The sequence below is a fragment of the Periophthalmus magnuspinnatus genome, chromosome 8, assembly GCF_009829125.3.
Source record: "Periophthalmus magnuspinnatus isolate fPerMag1 chromosome 8, fPerMag1.2.pri, whole genome shotgun sequence".
In the NCBI taxonomy this organism is placed as follows: domain Eukaryota; kingdom Metazoa; phylum Chordata; class Actinopteri; order Gobiiformes; family Gobiidae; genus Periophthalmus; species Periophthalmus magnuspinnatus.
In genome coordinates this window covers 3,919,456-3,941,637 of record NC_047133.1, presented here as the reverse complement: position 1 = coordinate 3,941,637, position 22,182 = coordinate 3,919,456, and the positions used below count along the sequence as shown (strand labels likewise).

The following is a 22,182-nucleotide window of genomic DNA, read 5'->3' as shown; positions in this document are numbered from 1 at the left end:
GAGTGGGATCGCTTCTCCACAGATCTGACCTGTTACTTGAGTTTCTGGTGTCACGTTAACAGCTCCTTTTACCTTTAGTTCAGTAGAGATTATAATTCCAGGGCTGAAATGATCCAAATGATTCTAGAAATGAAGGTGTGTGGAGTTTAAAAACACAGCGGAGCACTTCCTGTATTACCACATGATGACATCACAAGGTGGAGCAGAGTGTTTTCAGTTTAAGAGAAGAAGAACTCAGCCTAAATATTGAAGGTTTGTGTGTTAAATAGGGCTGGGTATCATTAAGAAGTTGTCGATATGATACATAGCTCGATACAGTGCACCGTCGATACGATACGGTATATTTCAAATTGATTCGATACGATTTAGTGAAAAATAACCCAATTTTCACAATAAATAAATATTAATTGTATTTTTTTTTTATTCAAGTTAATTCAGTTTCCATTTATTGAAGATGAATGAAAATAACAGTGTTTTTTGGGGGGGTTTTTTGCGCATTTTACCAACTAGAAAAACAACAGACTGTAACATTGGTCAGTATTTCTCATCCACAGTTTATACGTTTATACATGTGCAGTTTAACGACTCTAAAGGATCACAACATATTTACAGAATCACAACTACTGACAATAAAAGTCTTTGTTAAACCAAATTTAATATGAAATAAACCTGTTTTAATCATCAAAACGGTGAATCAAATGTCAAAATTATAAATAAATGAGTTTCTTTCCTCCTTCCTTGATTTGTTTGTACCATAAGTGGCACAAATGAGTTGAGGTACGACACACACACAGGTCCTGCATTTTAAATAAACAATAAAATAAAATAAAAATTCAAATGAGTCTCAATGGATGTTTCTTTCTGTATGTCAAACATTTCCTTCTCATGTCCGTTACATGGCAGAGGTGCAGAGAAGCTTCAGGTCCAGCAGCGGCGCAGTTAATCTAAAAAGTCTATTATTGTCGTCACATCTTCAACAAATTTATGACTAACACTGGGCATCAGTAAGAAGTTGCCAATTTGATACAAACCTTGATACATAGGCCACGATACACATCTCGATACAGTGATATATGAGATCCACATTTACATTTACACAGGGACATGCAGTTTAACGACTCTGAAGGATCACTACTACTAACTACTACTAACTACTAAATCACAACTGAGACTCTAAAAGTCTTTGTTAAACCAAAGATAATATGAAATAAACCCGTTTTAATCATCAAAACAGTCAATCAAGTGTCAGATCTTCTGCATAAACGTCTTTCTATAAACAAGCCACACAAATGTAGTGCTCTGACAGAATAATTAGGTGAAATATATATATAAAAAAATACTCGTAGTAGTACTAGTATCATTAAATTAAACAATACGATATATAAATATTTCAATTTTGTTGCACACCCCTAGTGTTAAACATGTGTGAATGAAATAAAACACAACTCCAGGTCTGTTTGTGATGAGGAAACATTAGAACAGGTAAAAAAAAAACAGTGTAATCCGGGCCCTTTAATCTAAGATTGTCAAAAATACTTAAAGTTCTAATCGTATTACCTTGATTTGACTTCCATTTTTTTGTGGTGTGCTTGATAAATTATACCGGGCTACAAATATCTTCCTAAAACTACTAGTCGGAGTATTTTCTAAGTCAGTTTCCTCGTCTCTCACAAAGGCCGTCCTCACTTGTCGTCTGTGAATACATTTCTGCAGTCAGCTCCTCACCGATTTGGGCTCCGTGGGAGATCGTTACTCACTTTTTTCCTCCTCAGAATTCTAAAACTTCCAGCCGTTCTAATAGACGTGTCCAGGCCCTGCTAATAGATGTGTCTGTGTGCCTAATGGGCTTTGACTTGCTCAACATGAGGGGCTCTCTGAGAAATTTACCTCCAAATGACCTCCCAAACACGCCGGACACGCGCAATTACACTTAGGGATGACAGGGCGGCGACACCGGCTCTCACTGCTACACAAGCTCCTTGATAACTGTGCAGTGACGAAAGGGAAAAGTTTTCTGAAACTTTGTCGCTAGTTTAAAATGGCTACCCAGGTACTAATCAATGGTAAGGTGGTGCTTAACTAGATTATATCCATTTAAAAATACCTAAATATGTTGACAATTAGTTTCCATGCACAAAATATTGAACTAAAAATGTTGTAAAAATGCTGTTTTCAGTCTATTTTTTAAGATAATTTTCAGCTGTTGGTGGAGAAAAAATGTGAAGTATGAGCTTGAAACTATGGTGTGGACTAAGGATAGTGTATTACAAAACTACTTTACAAAACTACTTTAATTATGCCTTACTTAAAGCCAAAAATACATTCAAATAAAAGCTGTTGTTGCTTTTGCACTAAAAAACATGCATCTTTACTAAGGCGTGTAGTCCTGTAGTGGTTTAGTGTGTGTAAAAAGGCAGATTAAACTCATGACTCACAAGTTTAGTCTGTCTTTGTATAAATACATTGTTTCCTTTTATGTTTTTCCTGCATAAATACTTGTTTTTGCTTGAACTCCTGCACAGGTGTAATCGTGTGAGTGCAGTTTGGGTCAGGTACATTAAGATATGTAATAGTTTTGAGAAGATGGCTTTTGCGTTGGATCAGTCGTCCAGGTCTGATCCAGAGCAAAAGATGAAGTTTGAATCTGTCAACTGGACAAATCGTTGTAGGAGTGAAGATGTTTCGCTGCTCGTCCAAGCTGCTTCTTCAGTTCTGGTCAGATTACTGCTGGATGTTGCCTTATTTCTGTCTAACGGGAGGAGCTAACTACACTGAAACTGGAAACAGCTATTGTCTCCAGTTTCAACCTTAACGATCCTATTCCTTCCTGTTTGTTTTGGGTGTGAGGATGGAGTTATAGATAAGGAATAGATGATGTCTAAGCCCCCGATTCCTGTTCAATGGAGGACTGTCTTTCCAAACAAAAATATCTTCTTTAACTCTCCTCTCAAACCATTTATTTTCTCTGGCTCAGATCTGAACTTCACTCTCTTCAAAGCAGTGGTTAGTGTCTTTGAGATGCAGATTAACAGCCGACTGTGGTCCTGAGCTGCTCTCTCGACGGTGTTGGAACATTCTCTTATGTAGCGGCTGTTTAGTTTCTCCAGTGTAAAACTCACTGCACTCGGGGTTTTGTCCTTTGGCTGTACCAGTTTCTGCCTTTAACGTGTTTTAATAGTTTTGAGTGCTTTTGCCACGCCCTCTTTTTAGTCGACTACAGCGTTAGTCTTTACTCTGATCGGGCTTGCATCTCCACAAACCTCTTATTTCACCTTTGCCTTTGTCTGTAATCTTCCACAGTATGACATAAACTGTATTTCCATAGAGAATGTTAGTTTTAAGTCTGGTTTCTATTTAACTTTCTATTTACATGGAGTCATTCAGTTCATATGCCGCCTTCTGAAAGTTACACAGTATTTCTTTAAATTGCATCCCACTCCCACTCACATTTTCTTACTCTTTTGTATTTATCCACTAACCTACACACATACCCAAACACACTGCACAGAATTGTAAGCATATTAATTCTGTTTGGCAATATGGCAAAATGAATATTGCAGCATTAGACTTGTCAGTTCAAAGACATTTTAATTAGTGACGGCTCGCCTGTTGAGGTTTGACACCGTTAGAAGCTCCAAACCTTCCAACACGACTATTAATCATTTTAAGTGTAAACATTTCTGCACCAAAATAGCATCAGAGGGTAAAAAAGATGAGAGGAGGAAGAGGAGGGTGCAGGAGGCGGTGTATGAGACATCGAGCGTGTTATCCCTCAACAAAGTGGTTTATTGTCTGGATATATGAGATTTAAAATGATTAAATATGAACTGCAGAGATTGTACGTTGTAGTTTTTTTTGCCGTAAGACTTTAGGTGAGTGCAGAAGGTACCGAAAACCACGGAAAACCACGGATTTATATGTTAATTTGAGTAAGACGCTGTTGTTTCTATAGGTGAAGGATTAGACGAGGTTTAATGTGATTTCAGCGCTTCAGTTCACAAATTTAAATTACAAGAAATACAATTTTTTAAGATCATATAACACTTAAAGGTGCGTTACGTAACTTTAAAGGTGGCGTACCTTCCGCACTATGGCATTAAACGCGTCTATCTCCGTGGAGACACAGCCAGGCCTCATGACAGGTCCAATCTGTGCAGAGTCTGCCCAGCTCTCTGTAAGAATCCATGTTTTTCCAGGTAGTTTTGACCAGTAAAAACACCTTTAATGTAGTTTATAATGTAGTTAATGCCATACTGTGGAACATTCCAGGTAAAGCAACAACACTGCAATGGAGAAAAGCACCTGAGAAGTTACATGGAGCTTCTTTAAGTTATAATATTGAACTCATGTCATTTTTAAGGTTAAAAGATTACAACATGTTTCATAATTAAGGGGAAAAACTCTTTAAGCTGTTGTACTTTTTGGCAAACTTTAATTTAGTTTCTGTCTTGACCTTTTTGACTGAAATAGTTGTTCAAATAAATAAATAAATAAAATAAAAAATTAAATAAAAAATAAATTAATTATTTAAATAAATAAAAAAATAAAAAAATAAATAAATAATAATAATTTCTTTTAGTCTTATTCTTGTATTAGTTAGAAAAATGACTTGAAATTTTATTTGTAAAATCCAACATCAACATACATTTAGTTCATATTAAAGGCTCATATTGTGCTATTTTCTGATCTATGTTTTCAGTGTTTTTTCCTCATTAAAACAGACATTTATTCACACATTTTTAACACACAAACCATCCATATTTAGGCTGAGTCCACCTTGTGATGTCATCATGTGGTAATACAGGAAGTGCTCCATTGTGTTTTTAAACTCCACACACCTTCATTTCTAGAATCATTTGGATCATTTCTGCCTCTGGAACTGCCAATTTCTACTGAACTGAAGGTAAAAGGAGCTGTTAAACTTGACGTCACGAGGTGGAACCGAGCATTTTGAGCTTTGAAGATGTAAACAGACTAATAATATGTGTGAATGAAACAAAACACAACTCCAGATATGTGTTTTTATGAGGTAACAACATTATAACGTGGCTTCAAACTCATACGTGTCAATTTTGTGTGATATAGGACCTTTAATCACACTGGAAAGCTTCATTGACATTCCACCACATTTATAAAGTACTAGACTTGTACAATATGGAACCGAGCTCCGATTTAAATTGGAAATTAGCGCTGGGTCATGTCTAATCTTCAGTGATATGATTGAGGTTTTTTAATCACAGTCAATCCTCTGTCAGTAAATCCAGGTGGTTTGGAGCGCGGTTCAGACTTGGATCATTTTATGTGTTGAATGGCAGTGATTATACTGTAAGTCTGTGTAGTTTATGTTCATGAAATTAATACTTAGAGCATTTAAATCTAGTTTTTGTAAGACTAAATCAAATCGAATCAAAAATCTGAGGGGGGAAAAATGCAATCGTTGGAATTTTGTGTTGTTAACTTGGATCTGGTCTCCACTCCTTCCTTCTTTTCATTTTTATTTTGTGTTTATTAGCTGCAGAAAAACATGTATTTATTCATAACTTCATCTTCATTGTTTCATTTTCCGTACTCTTTATTCATGCTTATTGTTTATCAGTAGAAATATTACACAAACTGTTATAAAATACCGTTTATTAGTCCACCAAACGAAGCGCTTTTCATGTCCAGAGCGCGGTCTCTGCTTTGGTATGCATGCCGTGTACTTCGCTGTAGTATTTGTTCAGCGGAGGACCGTGTAACGCTGCCGGAGAAAGTGCAAATGTCGCACTGACTACACAAAGCGCATTCAGGTCAAAGCACCGCGGCTCCTCATTAGCATACACGCTTTACACAGGGAGCATGAAAGTAGCGTCGTAGCGGTCTCCAGGCTAACACACGCACACACAAACGCACACGGATACACACTTTCTCAACTACGACTTTCTTTGTGTTGCCTTCACCACATTCTACAATTTGATGTAATACTTTCAGATGCAGGAAAGAAGTCACTTTTATTGCTATAAAGAAAAACGTACACACTGTGTCGGTTCATTTTTATGCTGAAAAGACATTTAACTTTGTGCCAGTTTGTGTTATTTGTTGATTAGTCCAATAATTTGACAGATATTAACCATAAACCAGGTCAAAACATTAGCTTTTTGACAGTTTAAGACGCGCTGTGTGAGTTTTCCGCTTGTCTCCATGGAGATTTTTGTCTGGAATGGTATTAAGTACGCAATTTCAGGGTTTTTTCCAAGTTGTGAAGGGAGCCGACAAGATGCAACATGTTCTCAGGGTGTTTTTTTGTTTTTTTTTGCAGCAAACAAGGACGTAAATGCTCTATAGAGATGTGTATATAGTGTCATACTGCGGAAAAGCAAAGCAATAACATCAGCGTGGAGACAAACAGGTGCTATACCCTCAAGAAAAGTTATGTAGCGCAACTTTAAAGGGCAAATTCTACCTCTAAATTCTCCTCTGACTCCTCCTCGATTTTAATTTCAAACTATGGACACTATGGAGATGCTGTGACGTCATATGAACCCAGTTTGTATCGTAAAAAACTCTCATTCTAACCCGTTTTGTGTCTGTTTTGCAGGTCATTACTCTGGAAGGATGGGTAGATATCATGTACTATGTCATGGACGCTCACTCCTTCTACAATTTTGTATATTTTATACTTCTTATAATCGTAAGTATCACTTTTTCTCTGCGATTTTTCTTGATCTAAACCGCAAATTTGTTGAAATAGTGCGTTGGTAAATCTCAAAATCCACCATGTCTAATACGATGATAAGTTATGTTTGTAATGCTAAAAAATTAAAAGTTTCCTGCTTAAATATGGAATGCAATGGAATTTAAACTTTTATTGTTGATGTAGGTAATGTTGAAGTCGACTTTTAGTAGAGTTGAAGGCCTTGCGCGTGCATATGGCAGCTTACGATACTAATTTATTGAAAACATAGCTAATATTTCATAATTAAAGCTGTGCCAAAAAATCTCTAGTTTGTAATTTTACTTCCTGGCTGTACACGGGCAGCAGGTGTGGCCATACATAAAGGTAATTACATAACTGTTACCAAGCAAATATACTGTAAACAAAGGCCAAAACTTAAGAAATAATAAGTTATAATTGTCAAAATTAATGTTTAAACTGGAAAAAAAGGTTCCTTGCGTGTAAATTGTCCCTGCATTTTGTGTGGAATTGTGTGATTGACGACATAGATACGACTCTAATCATGTTTTGTTTTGTTTTTTTCAATTTTCCCACAAACTGCCGTGTAAACTATGAAAACAAACTAAAGGCACGATCCATCAAATCCATCATAAAAACAAGAAGACAAACCAGAACCTGCCGCACGCACTTTAATATTTAAAATGTACATTAATCAGGATGAAGTGTGATAATATCAACTTGAAATTACAAAAAGTGCTCAAAGTCAGATTTTGATTGCATTTCTCATTAAATCATGATGTGATGATGAGCAGAGTTAAATAGCGGCCTGGTAGAAGTCTTTAATTTCCTGTTAAGAATATATTAAGAAAGTGACAGATTACATCACACAGATAAGCAGCATTTGTGCACGTGGAGATTTATTTGAAAACTTGATCTTTAGCAGGAGTAAATACACTCACCTGAAGGATTATTATGAACACCACACTAATACGGTGTTTGACCTTTCACCTTCAGAACTGCCTTAATTCTACGTGGCATTGATTCAACAAGGTGCTGATTCATTTTTTTAGAAATGTTGGCCCATATTGACAGGAGCATCTTGCAGTTGGAGATTTGTGGGATGCACATCCAGGGCACGAAGCTCCTGTTCCACCACATCCCAAAGATGCTCTATCGGGTTGAGATCTGGTGACTGTGGGGGCCATTGTAGTTCAGTGAACTCATTGTCATGTTCAAGAAACCAATTTGAAATGATTGGAGCTTTATGACATGGTGCATTATCCTGCTGGAAGTAGAGGAGGAGGATGGGTACATGGTGGTCATGAAGGGATGGACATGGTCAGAAACAATGTTCAGGTAGCCCGTGGCATTTAAATGATGCCCAGTTGGCTCTAAGGGACCTAAAGTGTGCCAAGAAAACATCCTCCACACCATCACACCACCACCACCAGCCTGCACAGTGGGAACAAGGCATGATGGATCCATGTTCTCATTCTGTTTACGCCAAATTCTGACTCTACCATTTGAACGTCTCAACAGAAATCGAGACTCATCAGACCAGCCAACATTTTTCCAGTCTTCAGCTGTCCAATTTTGGTGAGCTCGTGCTCGTGTAGCCTCTTTTTCCTATTTGTAGTGGAGATGAGTGGTACCCGGTGGGGTCTTCTGCTGTTGTAGCCCATCCGCCTCAAGGTTGTGCGTGTTGTGGCTTCACAAATGCTTTGCTGCATTCCTCGGTTGTAACGAGTGGTTATTTCAGTCAACGTTGCTCTTCTATAAGCTTGAATCACTCGGCCCATTCTCCTCTGACCTCTAGCATCAACAAGGCATTTTCGCCCACAGGACTGCCGCATACTGGATGTTTTTCCCTTTTCACACCATTCTTTGTAAACCCGAGAAATGGTTGTGCGTGAAAATCCCAGTAACTGAGCAGATTGTGAAATACTCAGACCAACAACCATGCCACGCTCAAAACTGCTTAAATCACCTTTCTTTCCCATTCTGACATTCAGTTTGAAGTTCAGGAGATTGTCTTGACCAGCACCACACCCCTAAATGCACCGAAGCAACTGCCATGTGATTGGTTGATTAGATAATTGCATTAAGGAGAAAATGAACAGGTGTTTCTAATAATCCTTTAGGTGAGTGTGTATTACAACAAGATGGAAATAATTTGTCTTGTGACGCTAACAAATAATTCTAAAACGAGTAAACATCATCATCGTCATTGCAAATCATGAGGGCTTAGAGGTCGAATGTGTCTCAACTGTGCAAAAATGTTGTTTCATTCATAAAAAATCTGTTCTTTTCTAACTATATTTACAGTGTCACTCGTAGATTTGGCAGAGGTTTGGCTGCTTATCATTCCTGTCTGATTTTTATATTTACTCCACTCCAAACATTTCTTGTCCTTGCATAAGCCCATCACAGTTGTACTAATATGGACAGACTATGCATCACAAAATCTGACTTAGACTAGTATTGAAACTAGATACTCATTTGAACATTTATTGCTTTTGGAGGAAAAAAAGGACCGATCTGGACCTTTCTTCAACAGTAGTGATGATGAAAAACCAGCACAGTTGCCATAGCGATTTAATAATTGAAAGCGAAATATCCTTTGAATGGGAAAAAGTTGCCAAAAGGGTTGCACGTAACAGGAAGCTGAAACTCATGAATATCAGAACTAGCACAGGACGACAAAGCAAAGGATTTTTAAAAATACTGCTAATGTTTTATGCTACAAATTGCAGTCATGTTTTCACTATGGTGTTTTTTAAATTATGTATCAGTGTGACGTGCATCTTCTTTAGCATCAAACTCGACTTTATGTTAGAGCAAATCTAAGCTAGAGCTGCAAGATGTAATATTTGTAGCATGATTATTTCCTCCAAAAACAACAAAATATCCCGTTTTATCAAATTAAAAGCTGTTTTTCTTTACTTTAGGTTCTTGTATTACTTTGTCAGCGTTTCTGGACGTGTTTAAAATGTGAACTTTGAGCAGAATTGTACAGTATTATTATCTCGATCTCATTGCTCGTCCGATGCAGTTAGATATAATCGTGCAGCTTTATTCTTGTGATGCTAAAACATTCAAAAAAAAGAAGCGATGTGACCAGTTCGATGTGATTTAAACCAGGGAAGTAACACCACAGCTGCTCATTTTCCCCATGGGCTCTGTCATTCTAAACGTGTAATAGTTTGTATTAGAGGAACTTGTCCCTCCTCATCTGTCTCGCAGTCGGTCACATGACCCAGGTGACCCAGGTGAGCAGAGGCCATGGCTCTGGGCAGGCCTCAGATGTACAGCCTGTTTCTCTGTCCCCGTGCACCTGAGACCTGTCACGACGCTCCCCCGCAGTCATGTGTTCATCTCATGACTGCAGAAATAACTGTATTTACATTTGACGCTAAATAAGACTTGTCTGCTCTTTCTTCATGAGTAACTTGCGCCTCGTTTTCTTATTCTAAAGGTCTTATATTAAGCAAAATTGCCTCTTGTGAGCTTTAAGTCATGTTATAATGCTGTTACCTCATCAAAAACATATGTTAAATTGTGTTTTTTCATTCACATGTTTGAGTAATCCTGCATTATTATTCTGTTTATCACTAAAACTCAAAATGCCTCTGTTCCAACTTGCAAAATTGTCCAAATTTCTAGATTTTGTCACAGTGGATGGAGTTTAAAAACACATTGTATTACCACATGACATCACGAGATGAAACAGTGTTTTCTGTTTGAGAGAAGAACCTAAATATGCAGAGTTTATGTGTTAAACTTATGCAAACTCCAGGTATATCTTTGATGAGGAAACAACATTATAAAATAGATTAGAAAAGCATAATTTGGGACTTTTAAAGGTAGAAATAACTTTAGCGTTACATGACAACTAAATGCTATTCAACTACTCATGATAACAAATTCTTAAAGGTGCAATATGTAACTTTTATATTGGATTTTTTTACTTTGCCTGGAAATAATGACACATTACATTTGTCTGTCTTGCATTTATTCAATTACAGGTGTTTTTATTGCTAAGTTATACCTTGAAAAACATGCATTCCTACTGTGAGTGAGCTTGCCTCTTCATAGATCTGAGCTGTAACTTGGCTTGGTGGCATCATCTGCTGGTCCACATAGAGATGGATCAGTTTAATGTAATACTGTGGGACTTTTCAGGCAAAACAAAAGCCAGCCACAAGAAAACCTACTATAAATATAAGTCAGACTTTTTTTCATAGTTTGACCAGTTTTTTCTTCATTATTATGCATTTTTGGCTGGTGCGTCTTATACTCCAGTGTGATTTATACTCCGGAAAATAGTACACCTTTAATTGCAGTAATTTTTACATTTTGCAGTCTGCAGAACCACTACAAATATAAATCCATATCCAACAGTATTCCATGTTAGCTTAATGTTAAACCAATGGGTAGTTAAAGATTCTAGTCATGACAAAAAATGGCAAACAGGGACTTTAGCGTAGCAATTAAAAAATCAAAACAAACTATTCTGTCAATTGAATTTAAAGTCCTCAAAATGGCGTCTATAACAGCAATCTCAAACCCATGAACAGGCTGTCTACTGTGTTCCGTTACTGTGACTTCTAGCATGTTGGCGTAGACTGGCTGTATTTCCATTTTCGCTCTCGTCTTTGTGCCGCAGGTGGGTTCTTTCTTCATGATTAACTTGTGCCTGGTGGTCATTGCCACCCAGTTCTCGGAGACGAAGCAGCGTGAGAATGCTTTGATGAGGGAGCAGCGCGCCCGCTACATGTCCAACGACTCCACGCTGGCGAGTTACAGCGAGCCGGGCTCCTGTTACGAGGAGATGCTACGCTACATTAGCCACCTTTACCGAAAGCTAACGCGCAGACTGCAGAGAATATACTCGGGCTGGCACAGGTATGTTCTACGTTACCTCACTGCAGTGTTTATGTTGTTGTCTTAGAAACGTGAAAAACAGGACTAGTTTTACATTTTAAACAGTTTGGAGCAGTCGAAACTTACTCCTCACTCTCCTAACACATTCCTAGCATCCTAATTATTCACAGTGATGAGTTTTTAAGGGCTTTTTAAAACGTTCAGAGGCCAGAGCCGAGTTTTGCTGTTATTGTAATGCTAACAACAACTAGCATGCTAACAGTGCAGCATTATTTCCTCATTTGCGGAGGATAAAAACACTTTTTAAATAGTTTCATGCAGCACACATCAGTCTCGTTTTGATCCTAAATGCTGTTTTTACAACACTGCACCTGGACAAGGGGCATAAAAAAACTTCAACTTTGTCTTTTGACCTGCACAGACTTTTGTTCTTTTTAAAGACAGTAATTTATGAGACGTATTTATCTTCCTGACATGCTTCAAAACACTTCTGAAGATGATGCGTGGCTTCAAACTTCATTCAGTTAGACCGTAGTTAGACCAAATAGAATCGTAGTTTCAAGCCTCGTAAAATGATAATATTACACACGATTACAACTTACTTTCCTGCCTTCTCTGAGCGAACAGCATCAGAACTTCCCAACATTCACTCTTCTTTATTCCTTTGCAGTAAAAGACGTAAAAAAGTCAACCCGAACGGCAGCGGCGGGGGGAACGGCGGAGGTAACGGACACAGCTCCAGTCGTGGTGCGGGGAGCTCAGGTCCCAACAACAGTGTGTGGCTCCGCCCCATCCACAGCCTCCTGCAGACGCACCAGCACCAACACTGTCGCCTCAGCAACGGAGGACAGCACACACTCAAGGTAGAGCACGAGAAAAAGGAACGAGTGTGGAGGGGAAGGAGTAATGGATGAGACTGTTAAAGGGAACAACCAAAATCAACTTTTATGAGACTGTAAGGTTTCCTTCAGCGTTGGCTAACTCAGTGTTGCATTTAAGTCAATTCTAAATATGTTTTATTAGCTGTGTTGTTAGAGTTAGGGTTATTGAATTTTATTGAATTGCATTTGAATTTTAAGTGCTCAGAAAATGTCAGTTTGCACCTCTCACCTATCCCAGCCTGCAGTCTATGTTTACTTCCACTTTTGTTTGAAAAATGTAGACTCCAGGTCATACATACAGGGTTTAAAAATGTCACATAACCATTAAAACAAAACAAAACGCAAAAAAATAAATAAAATAAAAACAGAAAAAACTATGGTTATCGTAAAATACCACTATGAAAATGCGAGACCAGCAGAATCAGTTCTACAGTCAGTGAACCCATATCTGTTATTAATTAAAATGTTAAATAATCATCTACATATGTGATCGTTTATTACTAAATAACTTCAGTTGTCTAAGTCATTTCTCAAGGTTATCAGGAAAAAAATTACCTACCTGTGTCAATTTGCCTGGGATTCAGAAAACACATTTCTTCAATACTCAGGGACACATCAGTATCAAAACAATAGCACTGATTACGAGGAAAAAGGACAAAAAATATCACAGAGGATTTAAGAATCAATATTGATCTGCAGAATCAATAAGTGAAGGACTAAACTCTGCTAATCTGCGGTGTGAGAAATGTCATTGTTCAAATAAGAGACGACCAATGAGCTCCTTTGTTTCTCAGGTGTTACTAAAATAAAAGCCTCATATCGGCAACACGTCAGTTAGATTTTGGCTGTAAGAAACGCTCTGATTGGCTGAGGACGGAGCCAATAACATCTACAGACGCAGCAGGGTCTGGACAGTAGAGCAGTTCTATGCGGCTGTTGTTTTTTTTGTTGTTTTTTTTCTTACAAATTGGAACATTTCAGAAGACTCATCCCTCCTCTTTTCTCAGGTGGACTACGGCGAGCACCCAGAGGCCCCCCGCTGCCTGGAGACGGGAGAGGAGCTGGAGATGAAGACCCTCCCCGTGCGCAGAGGGAACGCCAACGGTGGCCGCAGTTCCCCCTCCGTGACGCCGGGCATGGGGGTGCTGTTGGGACGTCTGAACGGGGGAATGAACTACCCCACCATCCTGCCCTCGTTCGTGTGCAGCTACCGGAGCAAGAGCCCGTCCCCCCACTCCCGAAGCCCGGAGCAGAGGCACTCCCACCCACCGGGATCTGAGCATGCCGAGACCCTCAACAAACTCTACACACTCATGGGACAACACAGTAAGAAACCCTGCTTAGTCATGGCGTTTTAAAGCCTTGCTATGGAACATTTCATCCATTAAACTGCTGAATTCAGTTGTCGTCGCCTGTAATATTTAATACAGATGAGTGGAAACTAAAATAAATATTGTTATAATGCAGATTTTTGTTGTTATACAGTGAGATCTAGAGATTTGTCACTAATAGAAATGATAAAGTTCAACATTTATGAGTTAACTTTTAGATATTTCACCGTGAAGTACAAATGGAAACAATGTGGAACTCTGGTACGAATCTGAAAATAGAGAAAAACAAAGCATTAATTTAAATATGTTGATTTTTATCGGTGAAAAAAAGTGTCTGACTTTGGTAGACACATATTCTACTTGTGACTGGACTTGCATCTTCACAGATTCGTCTCGTAACTTGGGTTGGATGTACAGCGCCACCTACTTGCCTCCATGGACATGTTACTATATTAAAACATGAGATGCAAGACCTAAAAAGTAGAATGAAACCTTTATAGAGTCAGTCATTATTAGTAATTAAGCCATTTATAGCAAAAGACGAAGTTTAAATCTGTCAACTGGACAAATTGTTGTAGGAGTGAAGACGTTTGGCTGCTCGTCCAAGCTGCTGCTTCAGTTCTGGTCAGGTCACTGCTGGACACTGCCTTATTTTTATCTGAAGGAAGGAGCTAACTCAGGGGTGGGCAAACTACGGCCCAGGGGCCACATACGGCCTGTTGGGCTTATTAATCCGGCCCGTCGAATGTGACCAAATTATATCGCCCTTCAGATACATCAACCTTGTGTTACTCTTATTCTCTTATCAACCCCTCTGCAAAAATGATCTTATCAAAGAAAAGAAAAGTGGACAGTGAGCGCTGAGTGTTTAATACGCAACAATACCACAACAAAATATTTTTCCACAAAAGTCCGATCAAAGTACCAAGGTAGGTTTTTTTGCTGACATTCAAATTGGCAAAAGCTGGCAAGACTTTCTCTGAAGGCGAGTTTTTAAAAGAATGCATTTGGAAAACTATTTGTACAATAAGTTTTGCATATTCATGTTTTGCCACATGTTACAGACCAAATCTCCAAAGTAATACTGTATTTACAAATATATATCCTGGCCCGGCCCCTGTCAAATTGTAGAACCCGATTTGGCCCCTGTCTCAAAAACTTTGCCCACCCCTGAGCTAACTACACTGTCTCCAGTTTCAGCCTTTAATGGCCCTATTCAATCTTTAATGGCCCTACTATTTCTCTTTAAGCCGTAGGTGTTAATTGAAAAAGCTACACTCAGAATAGTAATTACCATGACAAGATTATTTCCAATGCAAAAACAGCAAAAACTTTAGTGACATTCTCATTGCTTCTTCTAAAATAGTGACCCACAACCTGAAATATTCCACAGCATGGCTTTACTCAGCACATCTCATCTTTTTTCAGGATAAGAACTTCCTGACCTGGTTTAACAAACGTGTCTGTTCAGCTGGTATTCGTTGCTCAGGGAGATCTTTGTCCCCCTGAAAAGTAATTTTATCTACTCTCAATAACTTCCTCTCCGGTAACATTCTTTTCTCCGCTCTCCATTTCTCTTCAGCTGTGAGATTTGGCCCGGAGTCGCCTGGATAGCGCTGTATGTGCGTGTGCATGTGTGTGTTTGTGCGTTTGTGTGTGGAGGTTTAGCACAGGCGCACAGTCCTGACGGGAAATCTATATGTTGAGTTTTGCAGTGCAGGGGGTATATAGTGAAGTAATACAGACACGGTAAATGCCATACTGGGGAACATTCCAGGCAAAGTAAACTCCGGGAAGAGATTTTTTTTAGCTTTAAGTCGTTAGATTTCTGTGTAATCCCTCAGTCGTCCAGGTCTGATCCATAGCAAAAGACGAAATTAAATCTGTCAACTGGACGAATCGTTGCAGGAGTGAAACGTCTTCACTCCTGCAACGATTTTGTCACGCAGGTTTAACTGGACTCACGGGCGATACAAAAAAACACAGCCAAACTCCTCGTCTCGGTGAATCCGTCAGGTTTCTTTGCAGTACAGAGCCTGCGTGTCTCCTAGATAAACAAAAGGAGTGAACAAACAACAATCTAGCAACACAAACTGAACACAGAAAGAACATATAAGCGACACCGTTGATTAGAATGAACGTCAGGTGCGGGAAAAACAGGGAGGCAGCGAACAAAGGACTGAAACGGGCTGGGAAATGAAGCTGGACTGGGGAAAACCGGCAGAACTGTGATAGATTTAATGTTGTCTTTTTCTCTTTAGCCATTAGCTTCCCCATGAATGATGCTAATTACTGTTCAATAGCGTTATTAGCGATGGATGCTATTGTACAGAAGTGATCAGTGTAATAAGTACAAGCATAAATTAGTGCTTTAAAAATGATTGTCTAGTGGTTTGAAGGCGCTGTACCTGATTTTCTACTGTCTTAAAATCATGAAAAATATAATTACTTCATTTTAAACTGTTTTGCTAATGTGCACTTCCTGATTATTATCTGACAATTTAATGTTTTACTATTAGATTCTGACGTGTGTTTTGACTTCAACAGCTGCTTATACGATATATCTGTACTGAGGGAAGACACATTTTGCTCAAAAACATGGGAAACAATCTGGTAAAGGGTCTTTAGTAAGTATAAATATGAGCTTTAAAACTCTTTAGCCCAAGTGTACGTGACATTTCAATAATCTGATAACTCCAGAAATCAGTGACAAAGACATTGATCTGATTTTCGGTTTCGATTTGCTGTAAACAATGAGAAGAGAATGTGCACGTGTGTCCTCTGCGTGTGGAGCTTCAGCACAGGCTCGGGGTCCTGACAGGAAATCCATGCCCGGAGTGTTGCGGTGCAGGGGGGAGGGCGAGGGGGAGGGTAAGGAGAGGGTAAGGAAGGGGGGAGGAGCTCTGTTTTAGGGATACGCCGTGAGCAGAGCGGTCAGTCAGTGCGGAGACTTTGACGGGTACACAACCAGACTCGGCGTGGACGTGAATATTTAATAACACCACTTTTTATACAAACTACATTCCAATATATTAAGCTTTTTTATTCAAGAACAGGTTTTCATTCAACCTTGAGCACCGCTAATCTAATTTTGACTCCTTTAAAGATGCACTGTGTAGCTTTTCTTTCACCTGCTCGTCTCCATGGGAATCTTACTGATTTGCTTAGAATTTCCTGCACTGTAGCATTAAACTATCTAGTCTAGTTTAGTCTATCTTTGTATTTATTCAGTTCAGTATGAGTTGTTACTGTGAGCAGGGTCTTCTCTCCACAGATCTGACCCGTACCTTGGTCTGGCGGTGTTTAATTAGGGCTGTGCGATTAATCAAATGTATAATTGTGATTTCAGTTATAGCTCTATTCAAATATGTGGTAATCGAACGTACAATAAATGAACTTAATTACGTAACGTCTGCTTACATAAAACACTTTTCAGATATAAATTGGCTTTAAAAATAATAAAAAGCGGCGTTACGTCACTAATACTTTATATCTGGTCTGTTCTTCCTCTATATGTTCATTTTGGGCTTATAAGTAAATAGCGTGGTGTATTTGTTATTTTAATAATGAGCCAAATAATGGTGGTTATTTTCGTGAGCCTCCTGCATCATCCTCCTCACTATTTTTGGGTGACCTATTTTGCAGCAAACACCAAATCCTGACATAAACTCGCGCTGTATATGTTTTATAGGACGTTCACGCGCTGAGGATGTGCTAAAGCCGACTACATTTTGTAACGCATAAGTTTAGGGAGCACGTATGAAAAGTTAAATGTTTGTAAAAGGCTCAGTGCTTAATTAGATCTCAAAGTGAACCCTAACTTTTAATGGAGATGTCTCTGCGTCGGTAGGAATGTTCTGCAGTATGGCATTAAACATGTCTATCTCTGTGGAGACAAACAGGTGACTCCACCAAGACAAGTGAGTTTTCAGGTCTGAGTAGATGCAACTTTACTCACAGGATACATGTTTTTCAATGTAGTAATACTGAGCACTGACAGGTGGACAGGACACTGACAGAGTGGATTTAGTTTGTTTTTTACAGTAGTTCTAGTACAATGATAAAACCAGTTCATTATCCAATACTATCATTATCCAATTAATTATTTCATTGTATCATTTATATATAATAGTACAGTGTACTTTTTCACTGGAATACTTGAATACCGTTTTAAATTTCTACTAAAATCACTGTAGTTAAGAATAATTCTGATATCATGTAGAGCTGTACTGTGCTACGTGCTAACAGCTAAGGAGCCACTTTTAGCAAAACAGTGAGTGTTTTCTTTTAACAACACCTCCCTTTGATAAAGAAGGACATGATAAACCTCTTTTAAAAGTTCTGAAGGTTTTAATCAAACATGATTAAAGCTGAGCTGCTAAAGAACAGTTAAAGTGTGCTCTTTATGCTGACCTCCTCTCTCTTCAGTGCTCACTGCTCTGCTGTGAGCGCCAAAGACGCAGCTGCACACTGATGAGTACTAGCATCTGGTATCGGACCAACACCTGATACTAGTATCACAGTCCCCCAGCTCTTTGAGACAATGGATGGAAATGATCCTTTGGCCATAATCCAAAGTGTTTCTCTTCATGTTGTATCACGTCTGTCCATTAACCTGCCCTGTCCCACTCAAATAAATAAATAAAATCATATGTTTAATGCCATACTGAGTGTTGCAGACAAAACTTTAACATCTTCATGAAGAGAATCAGGTGTCAGACGTCCTCCTGAGTTAAATATGCACCTTCAGTCATGTTTTTCATATATTCAAGTATTTGTCCATTTTGCCTTTATTTTCCCATGACTGATTTAAATGTTCAATAGTTTTGTTATCAGTGGATACTTTTGCATATAAACTCATGCAACATTAAAAGGTGATATATACTGTATATAAATAAGTACCCAATAACTTTCAAACCCATTACCACTTAGTTTGCATTTAATGTAAATGAATGTTATGTCACATTACTTTACTTATTATTTAAATGGGATAACAGTAAAAAAAGAGAAGTTGGTGAGCAGAGTTAATCTCATGATTGTCTTTTATATAAATACTTTGTTTCCTAGTACTCCTGTGCAGGTGTGTATTCTTCTGAGTGCAGTTTGGGTCAGATACATAGAGAAGAACCTCGTTTTTAGTCGATCGAGAATGAATTTATTCGACAACAGCCCTATAATAATCTGACACACTAAATTTGATATTATGAAAACTCCTCTATCCCCAGGTCATTGACTTAAATGTGATCTCAAAACGATCTAGAACTGAGATTTATAACAAACCGCGTCCTCAGAGAAAAGCCTCACAGATCTGAAGTGTCGTCCTTTGGCCCCGTGCAGGTCGTCAGAGGCTCTTGTACCAGCTGGCCGGCCTGGTGCCCAGCCCTCTGCTGCTGGAGCTGCTCAGCTGTCCTCAGTGCGCAAGGAGCCTGGACACACTCGAGCTGGAGGGAGACCCAGATGCTCTGCACGACTACCCCCAGGTCAGTGTCATGTCCATTATGATAACTGTGTGTCCAGCCCGAAGAGGAGAACAATTATACTCAAGTAACGTTAACATCAGCATTATGTTACTCAAGTAAAACAACAAGTAGAAGTACAAGCAATTACTTTAGTTTCAAATGGCATCGCTACACTCTACAAACTAATAATACTTGATACAGATCGGGAGTAGCTAAAATACTGCTGTGTCCAGTCACTAATAGAAATGACCAGTCCACGATTCTCTTCCTGAGATCTCGGCTTATTTCTTTTGACTTTCTCATCATGTTACACAAAGAAGCAGTGTGTTTCAGGTGTGTCTTCAAATACGTCCACAGGTGCGTCTCTAATGAACTCAAATGTTGTCAATAAACCAATCAGAAGCTTCCAAAGACATGACATCATAGTTTAAGTGCATCGTAATCTTACTGTATGTAAACGTCTGGCTTTGAAGGAATGAAAAAATGTAAAAAAAATAAAATAAAATAAAAATCTTCTCATTATTCTGGCATTTAGCAAATAGAAATAATTTTGGTAAACCTATTTGAAGTAAAACAGGAAAAGTTTAGTCTGATTTCATCTCAGACGGTGAGAAAAAAACAAACATGTGTCTTTTTATATAGTGTATGTAAACGTCTGGATTCAACTGTCAATAGTAGAGTAATTTTAAGAATAACTGAATAATAATATCTGAATGTGAGTACAAAACGCTAAATTATGCACTCGGTCTGGTATTTTCAAAGGAAAGACCACAAAAATGAGATATTATATAAATCAAATCTGAAGGAGCAGTGCAAGAGACAAAAATGTTCAAATCATTTAATATTGTCGACATAAAGCTTTTTTCACTTGTCGACTCACAGTGGGAGGAGTAACACAGTAAAAGTACGCAGTCTGAAAACTACTCAGCGAGGTGGGTAGTACTCAGTTACATTTACTTGTGTAACATTTTAAAGAAATTGAGTAGAAATTGGAGTAGTTTTCATAGATATCATTTAGTTTGTCTCATTTTTGTGTCTACCCTTTAAAAACACCTGATTTTTGTGCATTTTTTAAATCTAAATTTGACATAGCATCCAGACAGTTACTTGAATAATAGTTTCCCCAAATATATTTTTTTAACCTTTATTTGAGTTATTTCTTAGACCACTACTTTATACTTGAGTAATATTTCTTTGCTCTACTGTTACTCTTACTCGAGTACACATTTCAGCTCCTCTCCCTCTACATTCAGGTGCGTGCTCCCCGTTAAACTGCTGTGCTTGTTTCCAACAGGGGGGAGACCTGCGGGGCGTCCGTGGTCGAATACGGCGGCGGGGGGTGAGCGAGTATAAAAATGGAGTGCTCCGGGCCTGGAGGAACTTCAGGGAAAAACTGAAAAGGATCGTGGAGAGTAAATACTTCAACCGAGGGATCATGATTGCCATCCTGGTCAATACGCTCAGCATGGGCATCGAGTATCACGAACAGGTGAGAAAAAATGACGTTTATCTGTGTTAAAGGAACCGTAACTCGTCTGCGCTCTCACTGTTTTAAAAAAGGAATTGCAACCATAACTGAATCTGTGTTGCCGGTGCCTAAACCTGCAGATAAATACAGTTTTTTCTCATTTTCAGTTTATGGACAGGCCTCATCTTAAACCTCAGAAACCTCCAGAATTCCCTCACTGAGCTGCAGAGGTTGCACTAGCACTGATTCATGATTTTAGATTTAAACCAACTGGATTTCACTGTTGAAACTGGCAACTCAAATGACAGACTCGAGTGAGGCTCATTCTGCTTTCCGATTGGATAATTGTCTTGAGAACTAAAACTAAAACACCAAATTATCACGTAAATAAGTTGGTCGTTGTGTAACAGAGAAGAAATCAACATAACAGTTATTACCAGTAGTGTAATAGACATGTTGTATATTTAGTTTACTGTATTTATCAGTGGTGATGCATGTGCGGATTTACACTTTAGGCAATTAAAAGTGTGAAAATGACTTAATTTTGTCACTTTCATAACTTTATCAACACATAAAAACACATTTACAACACAATATTTAAAGAAAAAAAGGAAAACAATTTAAAATAACGTGACCAAAATTGTGAATTGATCTGATTATTGTAAATCACATGTGTCAAGCTCAAGGCCCAGGGGCCAAATGCGGCCCGCCACGTCATTTTATGTGGCCCGCAACTAGATAAATTAAAAGACGTGATTGTCATTTTAAAATAAATCTATACTGCTTTAATGTTTGCACTGACAATAAACAACAATAATGAGATTTTCCCAGCTAGTGGAACTGAGAAATATTTGCAAATAATCATCACAAAATGTTCATGAAGAGGAAAATTGTTGGCGTGGAAGGAAGTTTGGAGGAAGAAAGGTGAAGGTGAACACAAGTTTGTGCTTTGTGAGGAGAAAAACCTGTGTGTTTTTTGTGTTATGAGACGGGGTCAGTACAGTCTACGTCGACATTTGGTTACATTTAGTAACATTTACACTGACGCACAGTTACATCTGGCCCTTGATGGCGGCCATTTTGCTGATGTGGCCCTTGGTGAAAATGAGTTTAACGCCCCTGTTGTAAATGATTTCAAAATCTTAAAGTAATACAAGGGGGCGGGTCCTTTTAAGGCGTGGCAGCTGCAGGTGAAGGAGTGGCCAGGGTCTAGGGCGTCCTAATCAGCACGTAGGACCCAGGAGCCAATCAGGTGCCAGTTTGCAAGCAATGCACCAATCACAGGAGAGATCTGTCGGTTCAAAGCTGCAAACAGAAACAGGGATCAGCAGCAGCAGGGACGACACATTTGTCTGTAGGCGGAGCTAGGGTCCTGGGGTCGTAACAGTCTTGTCTCGTTCTCATGGACCTTGTCTCTTGTCTCGTCTTGCCTCGTGAAAATCCTGTCTCGTCCTCCCCCTGATTACCAGTATGAAGTATATCTGATGTGAACATGTCTACTTCC

The 22,182-nt window shown here is 38.7% G+C and overlaps 1 protein-coding gene across 1 annotated transcript in view; it reads left to right on the top strand.

The window, feature by feature from the left end:
* Positions 1 to 22,182, top strand: part of cacna1ha (calcium channel, voltage-dependent, T type, alpha 1H subunit a) — a 191,218-nt gene that overhangs the window by 102,526 nt on the left and 66,510 nt on the right. Inside the window, exons 7-12 of the mRNA XM_055223851.1 lie at positions 6,578 to 6,670; positions 11,322 to 11,560; positions 12,210 to 12,402; positions 13,428 to 13,746; positions 19,089 to 19,231; positions 20,505 to 20,699. Coding sequence (XP_055079826.1) covers positions 6,578 to 6,670; positions 11,322 to 11,560; positions 12,210 to 12,402; positions 13,428 to 13,746; positions 19,089 to 19,231; positions 20,505 to 20,699 — 1,182 coding nt within the window. The remainder of the gene's footprint in view (positions 1 to 6,577; positions 6,671 to 11,321; positions 11,561 to 12,209; positions 12,403 to 13,427; positions 13,747 to 19,088; positions 19,232 to 20,504; positions 20,700 to 22,182) is intronic.